General features: G+C 47.1%; 1 protein-coding gene across 3 annotated transcripts in view; it reads right to left on the bottom strand.

Moving 5' to 3' along the window:
- ANTXR1 (ANTXR cell adhesion molecule 1) overlaps window positions 1-9174 on the bottom strand; it is an 85982-nt gene extending 76808 nt beyond the window's left edge. For all 3 annotated transcript variants that reach the window (XR_010608110.1, XM_065659157.1, XM_065659154.1), the window contains exon 1: window positions 8672-9174. Coding sequence is in view for 2 of the 3 variants with exons in the window: in XM_065659157.1 (XP_065515229.1) it covers window positions 8672-8823 (152 nt within the window). In the remaining variant the exon portion in view is untranslated. The remainder of the gene's footprint in view (window positions 1-8671) is intronic.
- Window positions 9175-18984: the final 9810 nt, after the last annotated feature.

Raw genomic sequence — 18984 nt, forward strand, 5'->3', positions numbered from 1 at the left:
GAAATTCTTTCCTGTGAGGGTGGTGAGGCACTGGAATGGGTTGCCCAGGGGGGTTGTGAGTGCTCCATCCCTGGCAGTGTTCAAGGCCAGGTTGGATGAAGCCTTGTGTGGGATGGTTTAGTGTGAGGTGTCCCTGCCCATGGCAGGGGGGTTGGAACTGGATGATCTTGAGGTCCTTTTCAACCCAAACCATTCTATGATTCTATGATTCTATGATTCTATGATTCTATGATTCTATGATTCTATGATTCTATTTCTTCAGGTTAGAGCAGCTGGAATATTACTCTGCTCTGAAAGGGTCCTGGGGTTAGCTTTGCAGAAGGCTCACATTTCCCATAGGAAAAGTCACTAGTACCAGAAGCAGTTCACACAGGTCAGCCTCCATGTCTGGCAATGCCATGTCTGTCTGCTCTCCATCCCACCCTGGCCCCTATGGTCTTCTACACCGAGTGTAAATCTGGACTCGGTCCCACTTAAGTCCTGGTGACTCCAGCTACTCAAGCTAGACCCAAACCCCAACCAATAGCCTCCCTAGAGCAGGAGTTTCACTTCAGTACAAGTGGTTAAATCCAGGTCAGCTGTCTGGCTGAGCAGTGAAGGGATCATAGGAAACAGCTTGGATTACTCGCTTTGTCTTGCCAAGGATCTTTCGGAGCCAAGTTTTCCTTCACGCGTGCAAGTTTGCTGCACATGGGTATAAATGCCCACTCTTTGCACACAGTAGGCAAGAGCACAGGAAGGAACACCTCTGACATAGAGTGGGTACAGCCACAGCTTACTGAGAACACATCCTCATTGCTATTCCTTCCTCCCTACCTGCAACTAAATTCATCTGGGAGCTGCCTCTAAATGGTCCACTGAGCTAGTGGGTGGCAGCAGTGGGCACCCAGGGCCGGGTCACATCTTCATTAATGACTTGCATGGATGATATTCCTACAATATCAGCATCAGCAAACCCCAAATGTTTGGGTTTTTACCAGCTGCTTCCTTCTTCACAAAGGCCTGCATCTTACCTTGCATCCAGGCTGCACCATCTTCTGCCCTCTGCTTTGCTACCATCAGTCTATGGGAGCCCCCGTCCATGAAGCCCCTCAGCAGCACAGGAACACAAAAGGCTGTGGCTGTGCCATTTAGGACCAGCTCTCAGCAATTACAGAATCACAGAATCCCAAGGGTTGGAAGGGACCTCAAAAGATCATCTAGTCCAACCCTCCAGCAAGAGCAGGGTAACCTACAGTACATCACACAGGAACTTGTCCAGGCGGGCCTTGAATATCTCCAGTGTAGGAGACTCCACAACCCCCCTGGGCAACCTGTTCCAGTGCTCTGTCACTCTTACAGTAAAGAAGTTCTTCCTGATGTTAACGTGGAACTTCCTATGCTCCAGTTTACACCCATTGCCCCTTGTCCTATCACTGGATATCACTGAAAAAAGCCTAGCTCCATCATCCTGACACCTACCCTTCACATATTTGTAAACATTGATGAGGTCACCCCTCAGTCTCCTCTTCTCCAAGCTAAAGAGACCCAGCTCCCTCAGCCTCTCCTCATAAGGGAGATGTTCCACTCCCTTAATCATCTTTGTGGCTCTGCACTGGACTCCTTCAAGCAATTCCCTGTCCTTCTTGAACAGAGGGGCCCAGAACTGGACGCAATATTCCAGATGCGGCCTCACCAAGGCTGAGTAGAGGGGGAGGAGAACCTCTCTTGACCTACTAACCACTCCCTTTCTAATGCACCCTAAGATGCCATTTGCTTTCTTGGCCACAAGAGCACATTGCTGGCTCATGGTCATCCTCCTATCCACCAGGACCCCCAGGTCCCTTTCCCCTTTGCTGCTTTCCAGCAGGTCAACCCCCAACCCGTACTGGTACATGGGGTTGTTCTTCCCCAGATGCAAGACTCTACACTTGCCCTTGTTAAATTTCATCAAGTTTCTCCCCGCCCAACTCTCCAGCCTGTCCAGGTCTCGCTGAATGGCAGCACAGTCCTCTGGTGTGTCAGCCACTCCTCCCAGTTTTGTGTCATCAGCGAACTTGCTGAGGGTACACTCAGTTCCCTCATCCAGGTCATTGATGAAAATATTAAACAGCACCGGTCCCAGCACCGACCCCTGAGGAACTCCACTAGTCACAGACCTCCAGCTAGATTCTGCGCCATTGACCACAACTCTCTGCCTTCTTCCTTTCAACCAGTTCTCGATCCACCTCACTACTTGATCGTCAAGCCCACACTTCCTTAGCTTATCTATGAGGATGCTGTGGGAGACAGTATCAAATGCCTTACTGAAATCAAGAAAAACTACATCTACCGCTCTACCATCATCCCTCCACCTAGTCACTTCCTCATAGAAGGCTATAAGGTTGGTCATACATGACTTCCCCCTCATAAAACCATGTTGGCTGTTCTTAATGACCCCCTCATCCTTGATATGCCTAGTGATGGAGTCAAGAATAAGTTGTTCCATCACCTTTCCAGGGATGGAGGTAAGGCTGACCGGTCTATAATTACCCGGGTCCTCCTTCTTGCCCTTCTTATAGATTGGTGTGACCTTTGCCATCCGCCAATCCTCAGGCACCTCGCCCGTTTCCCACGACTCACCAAAGATGATGGAAAGTGGCCTAGCAATGACCTCCGCCAGCTCCCTCAGCACCCGTGGGTGCATTCCATCCGGACCCATCGATTTACAGATGTCCAGTTTGCATAGCTGATCCCTAACCCAATCCTCATCTACCAAAGCAAACTCCTCCTTTGTCCTGACTCCTTCTGGGGCTATAGGAATCAAGGGCCCTCGGGAAGAGTCTGCAGGAGTAAAGACAGAGGCAAAGAAGGCATTCAGCACCTCTGCCTTCTTTATATCCTCTGTCTCCAGGGTACCCACTTCGTTCAGCAGTGGGCCTATATTGCCTCTTGTGTTAGTTTTATTTGCTATGTATTTGAAGAAGCCCTTTCTATTGTCTTTAACCCGACTAGCAAGATTGAGTTCCAAGGAGGCCTTAGCTGTCCTAATTGCCTCCCTACATCCTCTAACAACTGTCCTATATTCCTCCCAAGCGGCCAGCCCCTCCTTCCATAATCCATAGATTCTCCTTTTCCACTTGAGTTTGCCCAGCAGCTCCTTGTTTAACCACGCCGGTCTCCTAGATCCCTTACTTGACTTCCTACTCATTGGGACGCTCCGATCCTGAGCTTGGAAGAAGCGGTCCTTGAATGCTAACCAACTATCTTGAGCCCCTTTACCGCCTAGTACACTTTCCCATGAGACTTCCCTTAGCAGTTGACTGAAGAGGCCAAAGTTGGCCCTTTGGAAATCCAGAACTGTGGCTTTGCTAGGTATTCTATTCCTCCCACACAGGATCCTAAACTCCACCATCTCATGGTCACTGCAGCCAAGGCTGCCATTGACCGTCACCACTTCGACCAAACCCTCCTTGTTGGCGAGTACTAAATCTAGCAGCGCTGCTCCCCTAGTTGGTACGTCCACCATTTGCATTAAGAAATTATCATCAATGCACTCGAGGAACCTCCTAGACTGTGAATGACTGGCTGTGTGAGTCTTCCAGCAAATATCGGGGTAGTTAAAGTCCCCCACGACGACTAAGGCATGTAGTCACGAGGCTACTTCCAGTTGCCTGTAGAAAGCCTCATCAACTCCTTCGTCCTGATCAGGAGGTCTGTAATAGACCCCCACAACTGTATCACCCGTGCCAGTCAGCCCCTTGATTCGTTCCACTTGCTCCTCATCCGACCCCGGACAGAACTCAATACATTCTAGTTGCTCTCTCACGTAAAGAGCAACTCCACCACCTCGCTTTGCTGACCTATCTTTCCTAAAAAGGACATAGCCATCCATGACCACATTCCAGTCATGTGAACTGTCCCGCCATGTCCCTGTAATTGCCACTAGATCATAACCTTTAGCCCGCACACAGACTTCTAACTCCTCCTGTTTATTCCCCATGCTGCGTGCATTGGTGTACAGGCATTTCAGGGAGCCAGTCCTAGTACCCTTTTTCCCCTGCGGGACAGGGTCTAAAAAGCTATCCTTTCCCACAAGTGAAACAAGAGATTGATAGTCCTCCTTAGCCCGCCATCCTTCAATCCCTAGCATGTTCCTCTTGGGCTTGTCCCCAGCAGGCCCAGTTAAATCCCCTCCCCCCTTCATAACTAGTTTAAAGCCCTGTCAATAAGCCCTGCTAACTCCTGCCCCAAAACCCTTTTTCTTCTCTGGGACTGGTGTATCCCGCCTGTCACCAGCAAACCAGGTGTCCCATACAGCAGCCCGTGACTGAAAAACCCAAACCCCTGCCTTTGGCACCAGTCACGTAGCCATACATTAACCTGCAGAGTCTTCTTATATACCCCTTCACCCTCGCTTGCAACAGGTATGGAGGCAAACACCACTTGCGCTCCAGACCCTTTAACCAGCCGTCCGAGGGCCCTGAAGTCTCTCTTCATTGCCCTTACGTTCCTCGTAATAATTTCGTCACTGCCAACCTGAAAAACCAGCAGTGGGTAGTAGTCAGACGGCTGCACCAGTTCAGAGAGCTTCTTTTTAACATCTCTAATCCGAGCCCCAGGCAGGCAACAGACCTCCCTGTGGGGTGGATCCGGTCGACAAATGGGCCCTTCTGTTCCCCTCAGAAGGGAGTCACCCACCACAATTACTCTTCTTTTCTTCTTGGTTGGGGAAGTTCTGAGGCATGTGGGTGAGTGACTAGCCCTGGGTGACTCACTAGATAGATTTGCCACACCATCTCCATTCACCTGGCCCTGAATTTCCAAGACCTCATACCTGTTATTCAAGGGCAATTGGGAGGGAGGAAGGGATTGTGAGGGTTTTCACTTACCTCTCCGAGGAGGAACCTCCCTCCATCCATCCTTGTCCATTAAGCTCTCTCCTTCTGTCTGATGGTAGGAGGGAAGGGGATCCATAGCTTGTTGAACCACTTCCCTCTGTCCTTGCCTTAGGGTGTGGTTCCACCAATCTATTTCACTTTCACACTCTCTAATGGCTCTCAACCTTTCTACCTCCTCCCTCAGTTCAGCCACCTGCCTGAGCAGGTCATTTATTTGCTCACAGCGAACACAAGCAGTGTCACTGGCTCCCTCCAATACAAGTGCCAGGCTCAGGCATTCGCTGCAGCCAGAGACCTGCACAGCTGCATGTCTGCAGGAAGGCTCAGTCTGGGTACCCACATTAGTACTCACTGCAGCTTTCGATCGTGTTGTAACCATGATCTATCTGGTCAATCAATCCGTCTACGTCTCTCAGCACTCCTTCCCCCTCCTGTACTCCAGGCGAGTCCTCTCGATGAGGCGGATGGAACGCTTCCCTGCGCGCTCCCCTGCCCGCGCGAACTGCCGCGCAAACTGCCTCGACGCTCTCCGTTTGCCGGCTCTGGTCGCCGCGCTCCCTGGGAAGGTTTTTTAGCCCCTCCCAGCTGGTGCCACTCCTCCTGGCCCCGCCCCCTGTGAGTCAGCCCCTCGCGGGAGCTGAGCTTCCGAGTCCTGGGCCAGTCCTGCTGAGGACTTGAGGCTCCCTCCTCAGTGGCTCTTGTCGCTCTGAGGTGAGGCTCCTGGACGCTGATCTCTCCCCTCTCCGCTCCGGTGTTGCAGGCGTCCTCTCTCAAGCTACTCACCTCAGCAACTGACCTTCACCCTAAGCAAACTTACCTTCTCCCAAGGTAAGCCAGCCTCACCTCCCACAGCATCTTAGTACAGCCTCCACTGCGAGATGCTCAGCACCCTGTGGGTCTAAATCCCGTGTGTCACCTCAATAGCATACAACTGTACTCCAAATAGCATCCAGTTGAGTTGTAGCCCTACCTCCCTTTGCTTTTTCTGCAGTCAAAGCACAAGAGAAATGGATTCATCTGGTCTTAATCCACATGAAGACAATTCCTTCAGCAAAACTGCATCCTCTGGGGTGTCTTTGCATCACTTCTGGAGCATAACTCTGCCAGGCTGAGGTCTCATGGTTACAGTGTGAGAAGCTCCCCTGCTACTACCCAAGTTGGCTGAGAGCTCTTGGAAGTGATAACAGACATCCAAGTGCACACAGGAGGCTACTGTCCCTTAACAAGCCTGTCTGGCATCATTCAAGCTTTGCTGGTGTTTGACACAGGCTGCGGAGCTTAATGGGATTATTCCTGAACAGCTGAATCCTGGATTTGCTTCTCCTTCATGACCGTAAGAAATGGGAGATTGGATTCAGGTCCCCTGAGGAGGGAGTCATATCTCCAGCTGCCTGCAGACAGCCGGGGAAAACCCGGTTTGCTTGGAACAGCAAGTTTGCTTAAGGAGAGCATCGCAGGAAGTTAGAGCATCCCTGCATGAGAACAGCCCATAACACGTGCCCCTTCCCCATGGGTTATACATTCACGTCGAAGGAGCTTCTTGCAGCCAGATGTGCTTCAAGAGCCAGTGCTGGGACAAGGACCGAGCCCAGCGCAGCAGCTGGAGCACATCCTACAGCAGCACATGCACAGGGCACTAAATGGACTTGAGGAGTCACTAAATCCGTGATGCAGAAGGGCCATTGCAGGGCTCCAGCACTGGTGGCTTCCAGCGCTGTGTTTGTTGTTTTTATTACTCCTTTAATCCCAGCAAGTAGGTTGCTCAACACTTTAAATGGCTTTCATCCACCACCGAGACTCACGTTTCATGTTTGAGAATCTCAATCCCTCCTGCCCCAGTGTCCTCTATCACTTTTAATCATTTTGAGTCACTTTTAGAGCTATTTCAAAGAAAAGCAGTGAGCCCTGAGCCTATTATTTCATTGCTTGCCTGAAGGCCTCTATAGGCATCACCTCACTGCATCTAGGACTTCTGAAATCAGCCTCTAGACAACCGGAAGGTGAGAAACCCAGGCTAAAGAGCACTCAAGTTGTTTAGAACTTCAGCTGAGCCTTGAGGAACGACAGAGTTTTAAAGGTAAAGGATATGGGATAAGCTGTTCCACCACAGAAAGTCCCCATCAGCCTCCTCAAAGGCTGAACAACCAGGTCCATGGCATATTGATCTCAGGAGTAGCTTAAGCACTGTAACTCTTCTCCAAATCCCATTAGAGACCAAGGAAACTTTTACATCAGTTCCTGTTTGTTTCTGCACCAGAAAAATTCCAGAATTGGAAAACCTGCAATTCTCAAAGCAGGATTTTTTGCTGGATACCTGGATGCATACACTGGGGTAAGCCTGCCTGCCTTAAAGCTTGTGCCAAGCCTCCTATTTCCACCCGAATAACCCCTTAAGCAAGGCTAGAAAGTGATGACTTTTAGCAAGAGGACTGCCCAGATCTGGAAATCAGTGCCTGTTAAAACTGCATCGGCTCCGAGGTGTAACGCAGACATCCATCAGATGCCAGAGAGCCTCCAATCCTGCTTCAAGTGCCAGGGAAACGCAGTTGAAGGACGAGCCATGCTCTGGCTTTGTTTGTTGTTGTGGAGCAATAGGAGTATTCCAACTAATGGCTGAGCAGCCAAAGCAACACAATGCACTAGGCAGTTAGATCCTGCCACTGAATAAAGCAGTAAGACTCAAAGCATTAGGACAAGCGGCACATGTCAATAGCCACTGTCTCAGCCTGACTTTTTACCCAGTATTTTGTAACAAAGTGTTATGGAATTCCAAGTCTTTTTATACTAAGGGAATGTGGGAGCTACTGCAAGACACTCCAGAGGATCAGCATGAGTGCTTTGGCAGCTTGCAACTACTTTCCTGTGTCTGAAATTCATGGTTAATAATGTCAGTACCATGGCTCTGGCATACACATTCCCCAGTATTCCCAGTCCCCTGGTGAAAAAGAACTCTTCTTAATCCAGAAAATGAGGAGAATCATTGTAGCTAGTACTGGCCTATTCTTTTTCTGTCCATTGTCGTATTGGCTTTCCAAAGCTCAGCACATTTCTATTCCATATTGCTCCATCTGGAATGTGAAGGCCTGTAAAGAGGCAAACTTGCCAGTGCCAAGAAGATGGTGCCATCAGAATTGGTGATGAAAACAGTGAGGTAGGGAGTTATCTTCGGTATAAACAGTTAAACAGTCAAAATATGCAATTGATTAACAGGAAACAAAGAGAATGTGACTCAGCAGAGCAAATAAAGTTCTCTTTAAAGAGGGCTGTTTTCCATCACAATGGCCAAAGCCAGACCCTTTCAAAGGGAAGAAGACAACTCTCAGAGCCAGTTGTTACCTGAAAGTTGCTGCTTTAGAGGTTAGGGAAGAGTGTACGGAGCTCGGGAGCAAGTGGAACAGGATCAGACCTCCAGGCAGGAGCACTGCCTCCACCTTTTCAGCTATAGGAGTAACGCCTGCAACAATAGCACCCACTTCCAGGAGAGCCTCAACCTCCTCTGGCCATCGGGAAACCCGAGGGGACCATGGAGCTGCCCTTTTCCCAACCACTCTTTCAAGCACACAACAAAGCTTCGTTACCAGCCACAGCAACACTGAAAACAATCTGATATAGAGTCCCATGGTGTTATAGACCAGACCGACCAAAGCAACAAAGCCAAAGCCACGGCTGCAATTGGGAGTCTGGCAGGTCCCTCGGGGACACAGCGACTTCTACAAACCCAAATCCAAGGAAAACTCCTCGGGATCGGTACATGCCATCCCAGTGCATGCAGAGGGAAAGATTTCTTTGCAAACAAAGTAGAACTCACTTACTTGTCTAGAATAAAATACAAATCAAATCCCCCGTAACAGGCAGGACCCCCGTTCTCTCGCTTTCCACCTTGTCCATCGCAGGCTAGAATAAAAGTTGCAAGGAAGAGCCATTTGAAGCCAGATCTCAAGATGCTTCGCTTTGCAAAGGCCATTGTATCCAGAGAGGAGGAGAAAAAGAACTCCCTTCTTCCCGAGCTCCTTTATTTCACAGGTCTCTCCACAAAAGCCATCCAACGACCTCTTAAAGCGTCTTTTATCCCTTAAAGCTCCACTCGCGGCAGTTGTCCTCGGGAATGGCGAGGCTTTCCCCTTGTTCCCCCCTCGCACTCCTGGTCCTGGGTCTCAGGTTTCAAGATGCACAATGCTGGATTCCACTTTGCTTTGCTTAAAGGGACTGGAGCCTCCCTCGCAGCGGCACCAGCGCTGTGCAAAAGGAGCAGCAGCCTCCTGGCAAACCCGGCTTTGTCACACGCTCCAGGCAACACAGGCAGGGTTTGAGGGTGTTTCCCCCCCCCTCCTTTATTGTTGTTATTAGGAAGGATGGGGAGGTTTAGCGTTCAGGAGGGAAAAAGAGCTCTGAGAATGCCACCTCGTGGTGGGACCTCGGGCTGAGCGGGGTCTCTGCCTTTAAGCATCCCGAGCACATCAGACACCTACAGACCAGCTTTAGGGGCAAACATAGCAGCGATCATGCAGGGATGTGTGGAGACACCTTTGTTTCTCACATAGGCAACATCTGAGATTTAAAGGACCAACAGCTCCGGGAGGGATGAGCAATAAGGGATCTGATTGCATACAGCAGTTAACAGGGGTTAATTAAGCTCCAGCTGATGCCCTCAGTGTGTGAATAGGTCAAGGCCAAGCTGGATGGGGCTTGGAGCAAGCTGCTCTAGTGGAAGGTGTCCCTGCCCGTGGCAGGGGCTGGGACTGGATGAGCTTTAAGGTCCCTTCCAACCCAAACCATTCTATGATCATCTAGTCACTTCTATGTGTCTATGGAGCTGTATCTGAAACGCACAACATGGAAGAAGGCAGCTCTGTCAGTCTGGGGTACCTGTGGTGTTGCTGATAGGGGAGATGTAGGCCCTGATAGTGTGCTGTAGGTTCTGTGAGTGCTCACTTGGGTGTCTTTGTCCCTTTGCCTCACAAAGTCTGATCCATGTAATGGCTTCTGTCCCCTAGTTTTCATGGCCCTTCAGGAAGCTGTTACAGCATCTGCATGGGTAATTGAGCAGTAACAAACCGCCTGCACTGCCCAATGTTATTATCACGAACACATTATCACTGCACAGGAACTATTTCCCTATTGTCAGTATAGACATGTCCTTAAATTCACCGCCTGTATCTTCAGATTGTGTAATGCACCCAGCAGAGCTACTCCGACCTGCACGGGGTAGGACAACAGGCTTTGGCTGTGAGTGCGCATTTCAGCTGTACAACGTACAACTCAAGGCTGTCACCCAGTGGCCAAGGAAGCTTTCTTCCTTCCCTGGATTGCTCCAAGTTTTCAAGGGATCCAGAATTCATTTGTCTCTTGCTTTTATCTGACCCTGCCCTGCTTTGGTTTCACTTCCCTCTGCTGCAGCATGTAAAGCTGTGCTGCCGTATTCATTTGGTGATCAGTTTGTTGCAGTAGCTTGCGTATGTACGTAACTCGTTCCTGAAGAGCAGTAGTCTCTGAAGTGCACAGATGAAAACACATTGCTTGTAATGTACCAAATAGGAGAAAATATGGTGTAGGGAATAACTTTACCATAATCTAAGAAGGCCACACTATTGCTTTGCAGGTCTTGGGTTTCTAGGAACAAGGAGCAAGGGATGCAGTCAGATGAGCTTTGGTTAGAGCTGTAGGCACAGAGCTGTGTAATAAAGCTACACGCTTCTCAACAGCCTTCGCTCCTCTACTCAGTGTTGCATGTGTGTTGCTTGTGCTTGCCTTTAACCGCTCCCAAGCACTTTGCCAGGGCTGGAGCATCCTTGCAGCACCTCTGCAAGTGGGTTTTTTACATTCACTTACAGCCAGGTAAAGTTCAGCCCAGGTTATCAGAGGGGCATCTGTCATCAGTGGTGCCTTTCTAACTGCTCCATTTGCTCAGATATTTGGACAGTGATTATTAGTAATTATTAGTATTTGAGTAATTGAGCAGTAATTAGCACCCCGGAGACCTTAAATTGCATGAATGCGAAGCAATTCAGTCTAAGGTAACAGTGATTATGTAGAAGCATGCATTTATGAGCGATGAGCACACAAGCAGCACTGCTGAAGCACTGTTGGTTTAAATGAACAGCAGGATCTTCTGCGGTTGGGTTTCAGGCAAAGGATAAGCACGGATGCCAGCAGGAAGGAGCAGAGCTGTGCAGGATGAAGGACTTGGATTTACTGACTGCGTTTCACCCAGTCCTATGGGATTTAAAAACAAGGATTTATTTTTCCTGTTACTGCAGGGACTGTTGGACCTGCAGGGTCTGACCTGCCCCTTACAAAGTGTTATAATCATGGAGGAGGTGACCATTCATCTACAAGGCAAGATGTTGTATCTTAACTGATCCTGTTCCTCCTTGAAGACTTTCATTGGAAGAAGTTAACTGTACTGACATGCTCCAAACTGGAGTCTGGACTGCAGTGATGAATGGAACGCTTTTTCCTCTTCAGCCTAATCATCTTCTCCTAATCATGCTTAAAAGTCTCCTTTGATTGAGTATTGTCTATTGTCTTTAATACTGCACTTCTTTTATAGGGCAAAATGCATAGGGGTATATGCAGGTGCCGCAGTGGCTTTTGAAAACCCCAAATCCGTGTGCATCAGAGCTGACTCTGTGGCCATGTGCTATGCACTGCTCTCTGCCACTGAGTGTCACCTGCTGGGCTACAGTCATCGTCTGCAGTGCTGGAGGATGGAACAGGCTGGAAGAGCTATGGTGAGACTGCTCTTGCTGTATTTGTTCTGCAGAGCTCTCAGCCCAGCAGAGTGAAGCCAATGTGTCCATCTGCTGAGAGCGGATGGTGTGGGAAGGAGCTAAAGGAACTTGGGTGGTTCCAGAAAGGAAAGTGATCAGCCATAACAAACTGCTGTCTGGCTCTCTCCTCTGCTAGGCCTGATGTGTGCTAACCCACACATTCAGATGCTAACCCACACATTCAGATGCTAACCTATACATTCAGATGCTAACCCATGATTCAGATGCTTCTGTCTGAGATGTGCCTAAATGAACTCTGTGTCCTTCAGAGCAAAGCCTCTAGGGACCAGTGTAACGGCAGCTGAGGGATGTTGCATGGCTGATATTCTTCTTTCAGACAGGTTTGCAGTCACCTGGAAAACCCAAGGCATTTTGATGGAACAGAGGAAATCATCTTTGAAGTTTTGAGCAATAGGGACCTTGCCTTGCTAAAAACCCCCATACTCAAGTGCCACTAGCCACAGTCTTTCCATAGGAAAGAACTGAGAATCTAGGAACGGGACAGCTCTAAATCCTACAAATAGACTCCCACTAAAAAAGGCAAATTCCTTGTGTTGTTCCTCTTTCTTTCTACCTTTCATGCCATGTGAATGAAGACTCTGGAAATGGAAAGGAAGGTCTTAACTCTGCATGCCTTATTTGTAATGTACACAGGCTGACACTCACCTCTAAGGGCCTCGAAGGGCTTGGCAGGGGTAGGAGGGATGCAATCAAAGTATTGCTTTCTGGATGTGCTCACAGCTGATAAAGGGCATAGAAATGAGAAAGTAGCCAGAGTTAACCCATGCTAAAGATCTTTAATCGAAAGATATGGTCACGAGTTGATCTGTTTCAGCATCTGAATCATAAAGAACAACACTCTCAGAAGAGATGCCAGGGAAGAACAGCTTTGGGGTCTGTTTTGTGTAGCAGCTCTCAAGCATCTTGGTTCAAGAAAGGCAAGGTTTTCACACATTGTCATAGTCACGGCAGTATTTAAGGTCCACAGCACGCATGACATCAAGTGTAGTGCAAGATCCTTCATCATATGTGTCTTGGGGTCCTATAAGAACAAGGGAACAGAATACCGTGTGCTAATACTGAAGGTGAGTGCTCACTGCCAGCTCCTGATAGCTGGCACACTGCACTCATTTTTAATTGACTTGATACATCTCAAGCAGCAAAGCAAGCAGTGAGCAGGTGGAAATGCTGCTGTGTCAGAACGCACCATCCTAGGCCTGATCTGCAGAGCATCTTCCGCATGATAGGGTCTGCAATCTGCTTGCAGTGAGGCTCTGAGTAATCTGCTGGTGCTTCAGGATTAACTCCTAGGAGTAAAACTCAACTCCTCCCTATGGAATCGAAAACTTCTTGATTCCCCACAGTACAAGAAATCCTGTTGCAAGTGATCAAAATACGGTCATGGCCTCACAGCAAGACAGCTGATGCAGATGAATCTCCATAGCAATAACTGGAGTTCTACAACGGTGTATCTTTATTGCTCTGAGCAATGTTTTACTCACTGCTGCACTAGAAATACCTTCCATGTATTTCCTTTTGTAGTCACCAAACACAGCTGGATCTTTACCAAAGAAAGGAATGATCAAAGATATGCTATGTATTATTCTTTGGGATTTGCAGTACAGGGGGACACTATTGCACCCTATACTATCGGTGCATTATATGGTTGTGCTGGTTATGAGGCCCTGTCAGGCTTTCTTGTTACCAGAGAATCCTATGAAGTATAAGTTGTTAACTCCTAGGTAATGGGATCATTCCATACCTTAAAAAACCAACAGGGAATGGAGCAACTTGGGTTAGTATTGTGAAACACAAGGATTTGGTGGGATTCCTTGGAAAACATAGCAGCAGCCTGAAGGAGAGCAGTTCTTCAGACCACCCTTTTTCTCTGCATTGGCATTAAAGCTGCAAAATTCTGAGCCAAAACTTAACCCATCTTAAGCTTTACCAAAGGAGTAGCAAGAGTTTGGATCAGATCATTATGGAGGTTGAGGCTTGGCACTCTTCCAACCCTGATCTGCGGAGACACTGATTAGTGTCCATCTCCAGCTGGAACAGCAGCATTTGTGTTATTCCCCAAGGAAAACCAAACAGAAGCCTGGATACAGACATCATTCATTTGCCTGCACTCACCCTGAACTTCATAAGCCATGTAGCATGGGAGTCCTCTGCACATATTGGAGATCTCTGGGCCATAGGAGTTGAGGTCCTGGGCAAGTCCCTTGACGATGAATGTGATCTCCCTTCTGGGTTGTTCTTCACCTTCCAGGATCTAAACATCAAATAACATCATTCAGCAAGGTCAGTGCATTTAATGCTACATATATTCCTATAGCTGGAACAATGACGTAGTGTTGTGGACTCCTGTTCTGGCTCATGCCATTAACATGGAGCAATGGCCGCTGAACCCAGAGATGCTCTCTGGTGCCCTAAAGGAACGTAGAGGTCTGAACAATTGCATCTGCAAAGTAACGTTCTGGAATGAAAATGCCATTTCCTATTGAAATGACTCAGAGCTATTTTTAGGTATTGTTATCCCAAAATAATTAATGCCGTTGAAGGTTCCCTAATTCAAGCTGTTTCTTAGCAACCTGCAGACCTAAAGCTCCTCAGAGAAAACAGAGCTGGGGAGGGGGGGAATGATGCACCTACCCTTTTCCTTTGGGAAAACCACCCCCATGGCAAATTCCCAAGCCACATTCCTGTTCAGAAGAATAAAATCATCCTACCTGTGAAAAGCTCAGCCTCTCAAGAAAGAAAAAGCACAGTTAAGAAACAGCTTGATGAATTCCAGGGTAAAGACACACGCAGCATAAGGGATGACGGGGATGGACGTAGGCTTTCAAAATGATGGTGGGATTTGAAAGCCCACTCCAGTGTGCTTCCTCTTGCTGGTAAGCAAGGTGCTGAGATGAGATTCAGGGCCACAGAGATGCACTTTAGTACAAGCAAGCCTGGAGCTACAGCTACAGGCAGATGGTTTTGCTCAAGCCTGTACTTGGGTAACTCTCCCCTTTTTCTTCCCCATCCTGCCTTCTTGCCCTTAAAAGCCAGGATTTTCCTAAGGATTCAGTTCTCAGACTTCCAGGGAAGCCAGTGACTGCAAAAGGCTCCTATGCTGAATGCCGAGGTGGGTTTTTAAATGCCTGTGCTAGTTCTGATGACTGAACTCATGTTAATGTGATGCTTTGAAAAGGCTCTGAAAGCTTGCGTCTTAACCTTTTTTCCTCATTACTGGGTTACTTGTTCTTTCTCGAGTTGCTTAAAACCCTTTTTAGCCTGCAAAGAATGTGAGGTTATAATGAGCACCAAGCCAAAAGCCTCCAAACATAAAACAATACCAAAAGATTTCCTGCTTTTTAAACCAACATTAAAACATGCAAGCTTTCCACCGCAAGCATCTGAACCCAGCCATTCTAACCTGTCTAAGGTCAATGTAAAATGTCACTTAAATGGATACAGCCTCATAATCAATGGCGTGATCTAAATGGGTTTTAAGTAACGGTTGGTTAAAAAGCTTTTTGCAAGTGGTGACATCTCTGTCATCTGTCTGCTATGCACTGTTGTGCAACTCCACACATAGCTACTCTTACCCTGTTCTCTTCAGTCAGGCTGCGAAGTGTGTCAAACCCAGGGAACTCTTCTCTATTCATGGTGGAGATATAGCAAGATCTCTCTGGCAGCAGTTTGGTTGCAATAAAGCCCTGGAAAAGGAAGGTATTGACAACTAGAATTCAGTTTTTCAGTAATTAAGATTGGAATAAAGTCTGTATTAAAGTAATAAATGCTGCTAATTTTCACTCTAAAACTCAAGAACAAAGAAAGAAATCCGGTATTCTGGTCAGCTCTATAGGACATATTCTGATAAAGCAATTGCCACTCACATTATTGTAGTCCCAAATGGTTTTCCATGAGCCATGGGTGCTCTTCTGCTCAATAGTTGCCACGTGCTGTTTGTTGTTGAGGTTCAGCGTTTGGTAGCCTCCTTCAACAGCAATTTGGTGTTCTTCTGGGTTCGGAAACTGCCAAACAGAATTAAACAATACTGTAAGACTTCCAACTCAGTCAACTATGCCCTCGAATCACTGCTACAATAGAAGCAATGCTGCCCACAGGGAACACCTGGAGTGACCACAGTGTTTTCAACATGACAAAGAAATAAGGCTGTGGCATTCTGGAGTAGCTGTAAGGATCAATAGTTCCATGAATAATTTCTGTATCTTACAACGGTCATCTGCTGGGTTTAAGAGTTTCATGTACCAAGATGTTTTAGGTTCATTTCCTCCAAAAGGATGGGGAAAGAAGCAAATAAAATGCAAGGGAATATAGAAACAGCAGCAATGGATGTGGCACTTGGTCCCTGTACTCACGTCTTCAGCAAGGGTTGGAGTCAACAAGACTCCGAGAAGGACGGCAGTCACAATCTGAAATGAAAATGGGAAACCAAAGTATTACTGCAGGCCTGGCTGACAAATCTGGTCCTGAGAATCCTAATTCCTAATGTGGTGTTTAAGTGTAAGCTGGATCTTTTGGGGCTGGCATACTGGAATTATGATAGTCCTTGCTTTCCCCTAGAGTAATGCAAACTAGACATGGAGAAAGCTCCTTCTTTAAGAGGTGAATCTGCAGTTGCTTCTGAGACTGTGCAATGATATCCAGATATTTCACTAGGATGAAGAGAAATTTCGTCTTCTGGAGCATTGCAAGAATGTGCTTGATCCATTAGGGCATTGCTCCAGTTCTGCAGAAGCACTGATTTATTGATGGGGCAGATTGATGGGGACAGAGTTGCTCACTCTGGAAGATAAAAAGCTCTCCAGGGAATACCTTTTTGCTCTAGATAGGCACATGCACTTCTGAGAGATAAAGGCAATGGCTTTGAATCAATCTGAGTTTATAAGGAGGAAAAGAAGCATGCATACTCACGGTGAGTTTCATCTTGACCGCAGAGCTGACGCTAGCGCAGGTAGAATGAGTGATGTGAACTTATATATGTTCTCAGAATTAGGTGTGGAAGGCTTAAATGTTGAAATACAATGATTTTGCCATTTGTATCCCTGTTTGTATGTTACTGAACATGGTTTCCTGCTCAAACTCCCTCATGAATATGGGGATTGTGCTTCTGCAAACTGGGACCTGGTAACTATCAGGTAAGAAACCATTTGCAGTGGAAAATCAAACATGTCTTCTAGTAACCTTCTAGCTAATTGCTTTTGAAAATTAACATCAAACTTAAGACCGGAGATAACCTAAGGGGTAAAAACCCAAAAGCCTTGAACTAGGCAGATAAATAAGAGCCTTTGTCCCTTCCAAAATGTACTGTGTGCTACCCACGTAACCACAGCACCCAACGAAATCCATGGCCCAAATACAACACTGAACAAGGCTTTACAATCCACAGGCAGCTCAAGCTGGAATATTCCATGGATGTGCAAGTCTTTGGGTGTCTCTTTGTTAGGCAACCATCATTTTATTCACCTTGTCTCCCATCATTTTCCTTGGGGATACAAGTACTGAAGGAAGTGATCACTCAGGGAGGTTGTGGGATACTCAGGGTTTAAGTCAAGTTGCTCAGTTGCATTTTGCGTGCAGCCCATGGCAGGGAAAAAGCCTATAAAGGTTGAAAAATTGCTTTTTTAAACTGTAATTCAGCATATTATTTAAAAAATATGGTGAATGGGGGGTGTTACTATATAAAACAATAAAAATTCCTTGGATCTGGAAAAAGCAACTCCTTTCCTTCATTGGGTCGGTAGTAATTGGGTGTTTTCTGCAAGGTGTGAAATGTTACTGTAAGACATATGGTTAAGTTGAGCTTTTCATGGAATGAAAAAAAGCTTGGAGTAGTATTAAGCATCACAATATGTAGTGTTATAGTAAGAAGAGGACTCTGCGTCAAGTTAAAGTACCTTTCTAAGAAACCGGACCTTGCTGCAGATGTACTATGTTTAATGTTTAAGGCAGTTTTAAGGCAATTCTGTTTAATGCTTAGGGCAATTTTGGCCTTAAACAAGAGGGTATTGGAGCAGGCATCAGTGTCCTGGTATTCCCTATCAATGAGACCTGTGTGAGCCTGATGGAGAGTTATCCCTGTTTGCCTGCAGGGTACCACAGACCCTGCTCAGGTCAGATCCCTGCCTGATCTCAAATCATCATCTGTTACAGAGCCTGGCCCATAGTCTTCAAGGGCTCCAGAAAGACATTCCCAGTGACAGGGACTGCAGTGACAGGACAAGGGGTAACAGGTTAAAACTTAAACAAGGGAAGTTTAGATTGGATCTGAGGAAGAAGTTCTTTACTGTAAGGGTGGTGAGGAGCTGGAATGGGTTGCCCAGGGAAGCTGTGAATGCTCCATCCCTGGCAGTGTTCAAGGCCAGGTTGGATGAAGCCTTGGGTGCCATGGTTTAGTGTGAGGTGTCCCTTCCCATGGCAGGGGGTTGGAACTGGATGATCTTAAGGTCCTTTCCAACCCAAACCATTCTATGATTCTATGATTCTATGATATGTGATGGGATAAGTGAAGAAGGTGCCTGGGTTATCTTGGGGAAAGGCAGTCTAAGGTTGGAAAAGAAGGGGAGATTCTCTCCAGAAACTTCAGGCACATTGGATGGGAGCTTTAGTTAAATCCTGCAGCAGGATTCTTGCTTTTCTTTGGAGTTTTGCTTTGGTGTTAATGTCAGTTAACTCTTAAAGACTCCCCAAAACACTTCCTGAACAGAACAGGCTGCTACGTCTTTTATGTAGAGCAACTCTTGACTGTTCCTCAGTGGGTAAAGGGTCTCTTAGAGGAACTGCTTTCAATCGTCAATAAAAGGGACTCTGAGCAAGGACGGAAGAGGCGAAGACGTGGTATTTTCTAGACAGAGTTACTGAAGTGATTGTTTCAGATGAAGAAACCAGTCCTTATTTTGGGCCTAACTGCATTTTGAGTTGTTCAAATGTCCAACTTTTACTTGGTGAAGGGATGCTTTCATGCTTGCTGTGTGAAATACCCTAAAACATTAAGTACCACCTGTATTCAGCTCCAAATGCAGCTCCAAGTTGCATTTCATACGCTTATTCTCTTATTCTGGGTTGCTCAGAGCAATAGTGCATCTGCCTCTTCGTAATCGCTTAGCACTGTTTGCTTTTACTCTGATTAATAATTGCTTAAGGCAGCATGTGAAATCTCACTGGGAATGATACGGGATGAGGCTGAGATGCCCACACTCGGGTTCTGTCGGAACACTACTTTAGCAACTTGTCTTGGGAATTGCTTCTATTTTTGAAAGGGTTTGTAAAAACACAGCACAGACCAGTGTAGGGTGATGATAAATTTTACTGAGATACAAGAGCCTCCACACAAAGCACAAGAG

This window comes from Lathamus discolor, chromosome 22 (genome assembly GCF_037157495.1).
Source record: "Lathamus discolor isolate bLatDis1 chromosome 22, bLatDis1.hap1, whole genome shotgun sequence".
In the NCBI taxonomy this organism is placed as follows: Eukaryota; Metazoa; Chordata; class Aves; order Psittaciformes; family Psittacidae; genus Lathamus; species Lathamus discolor.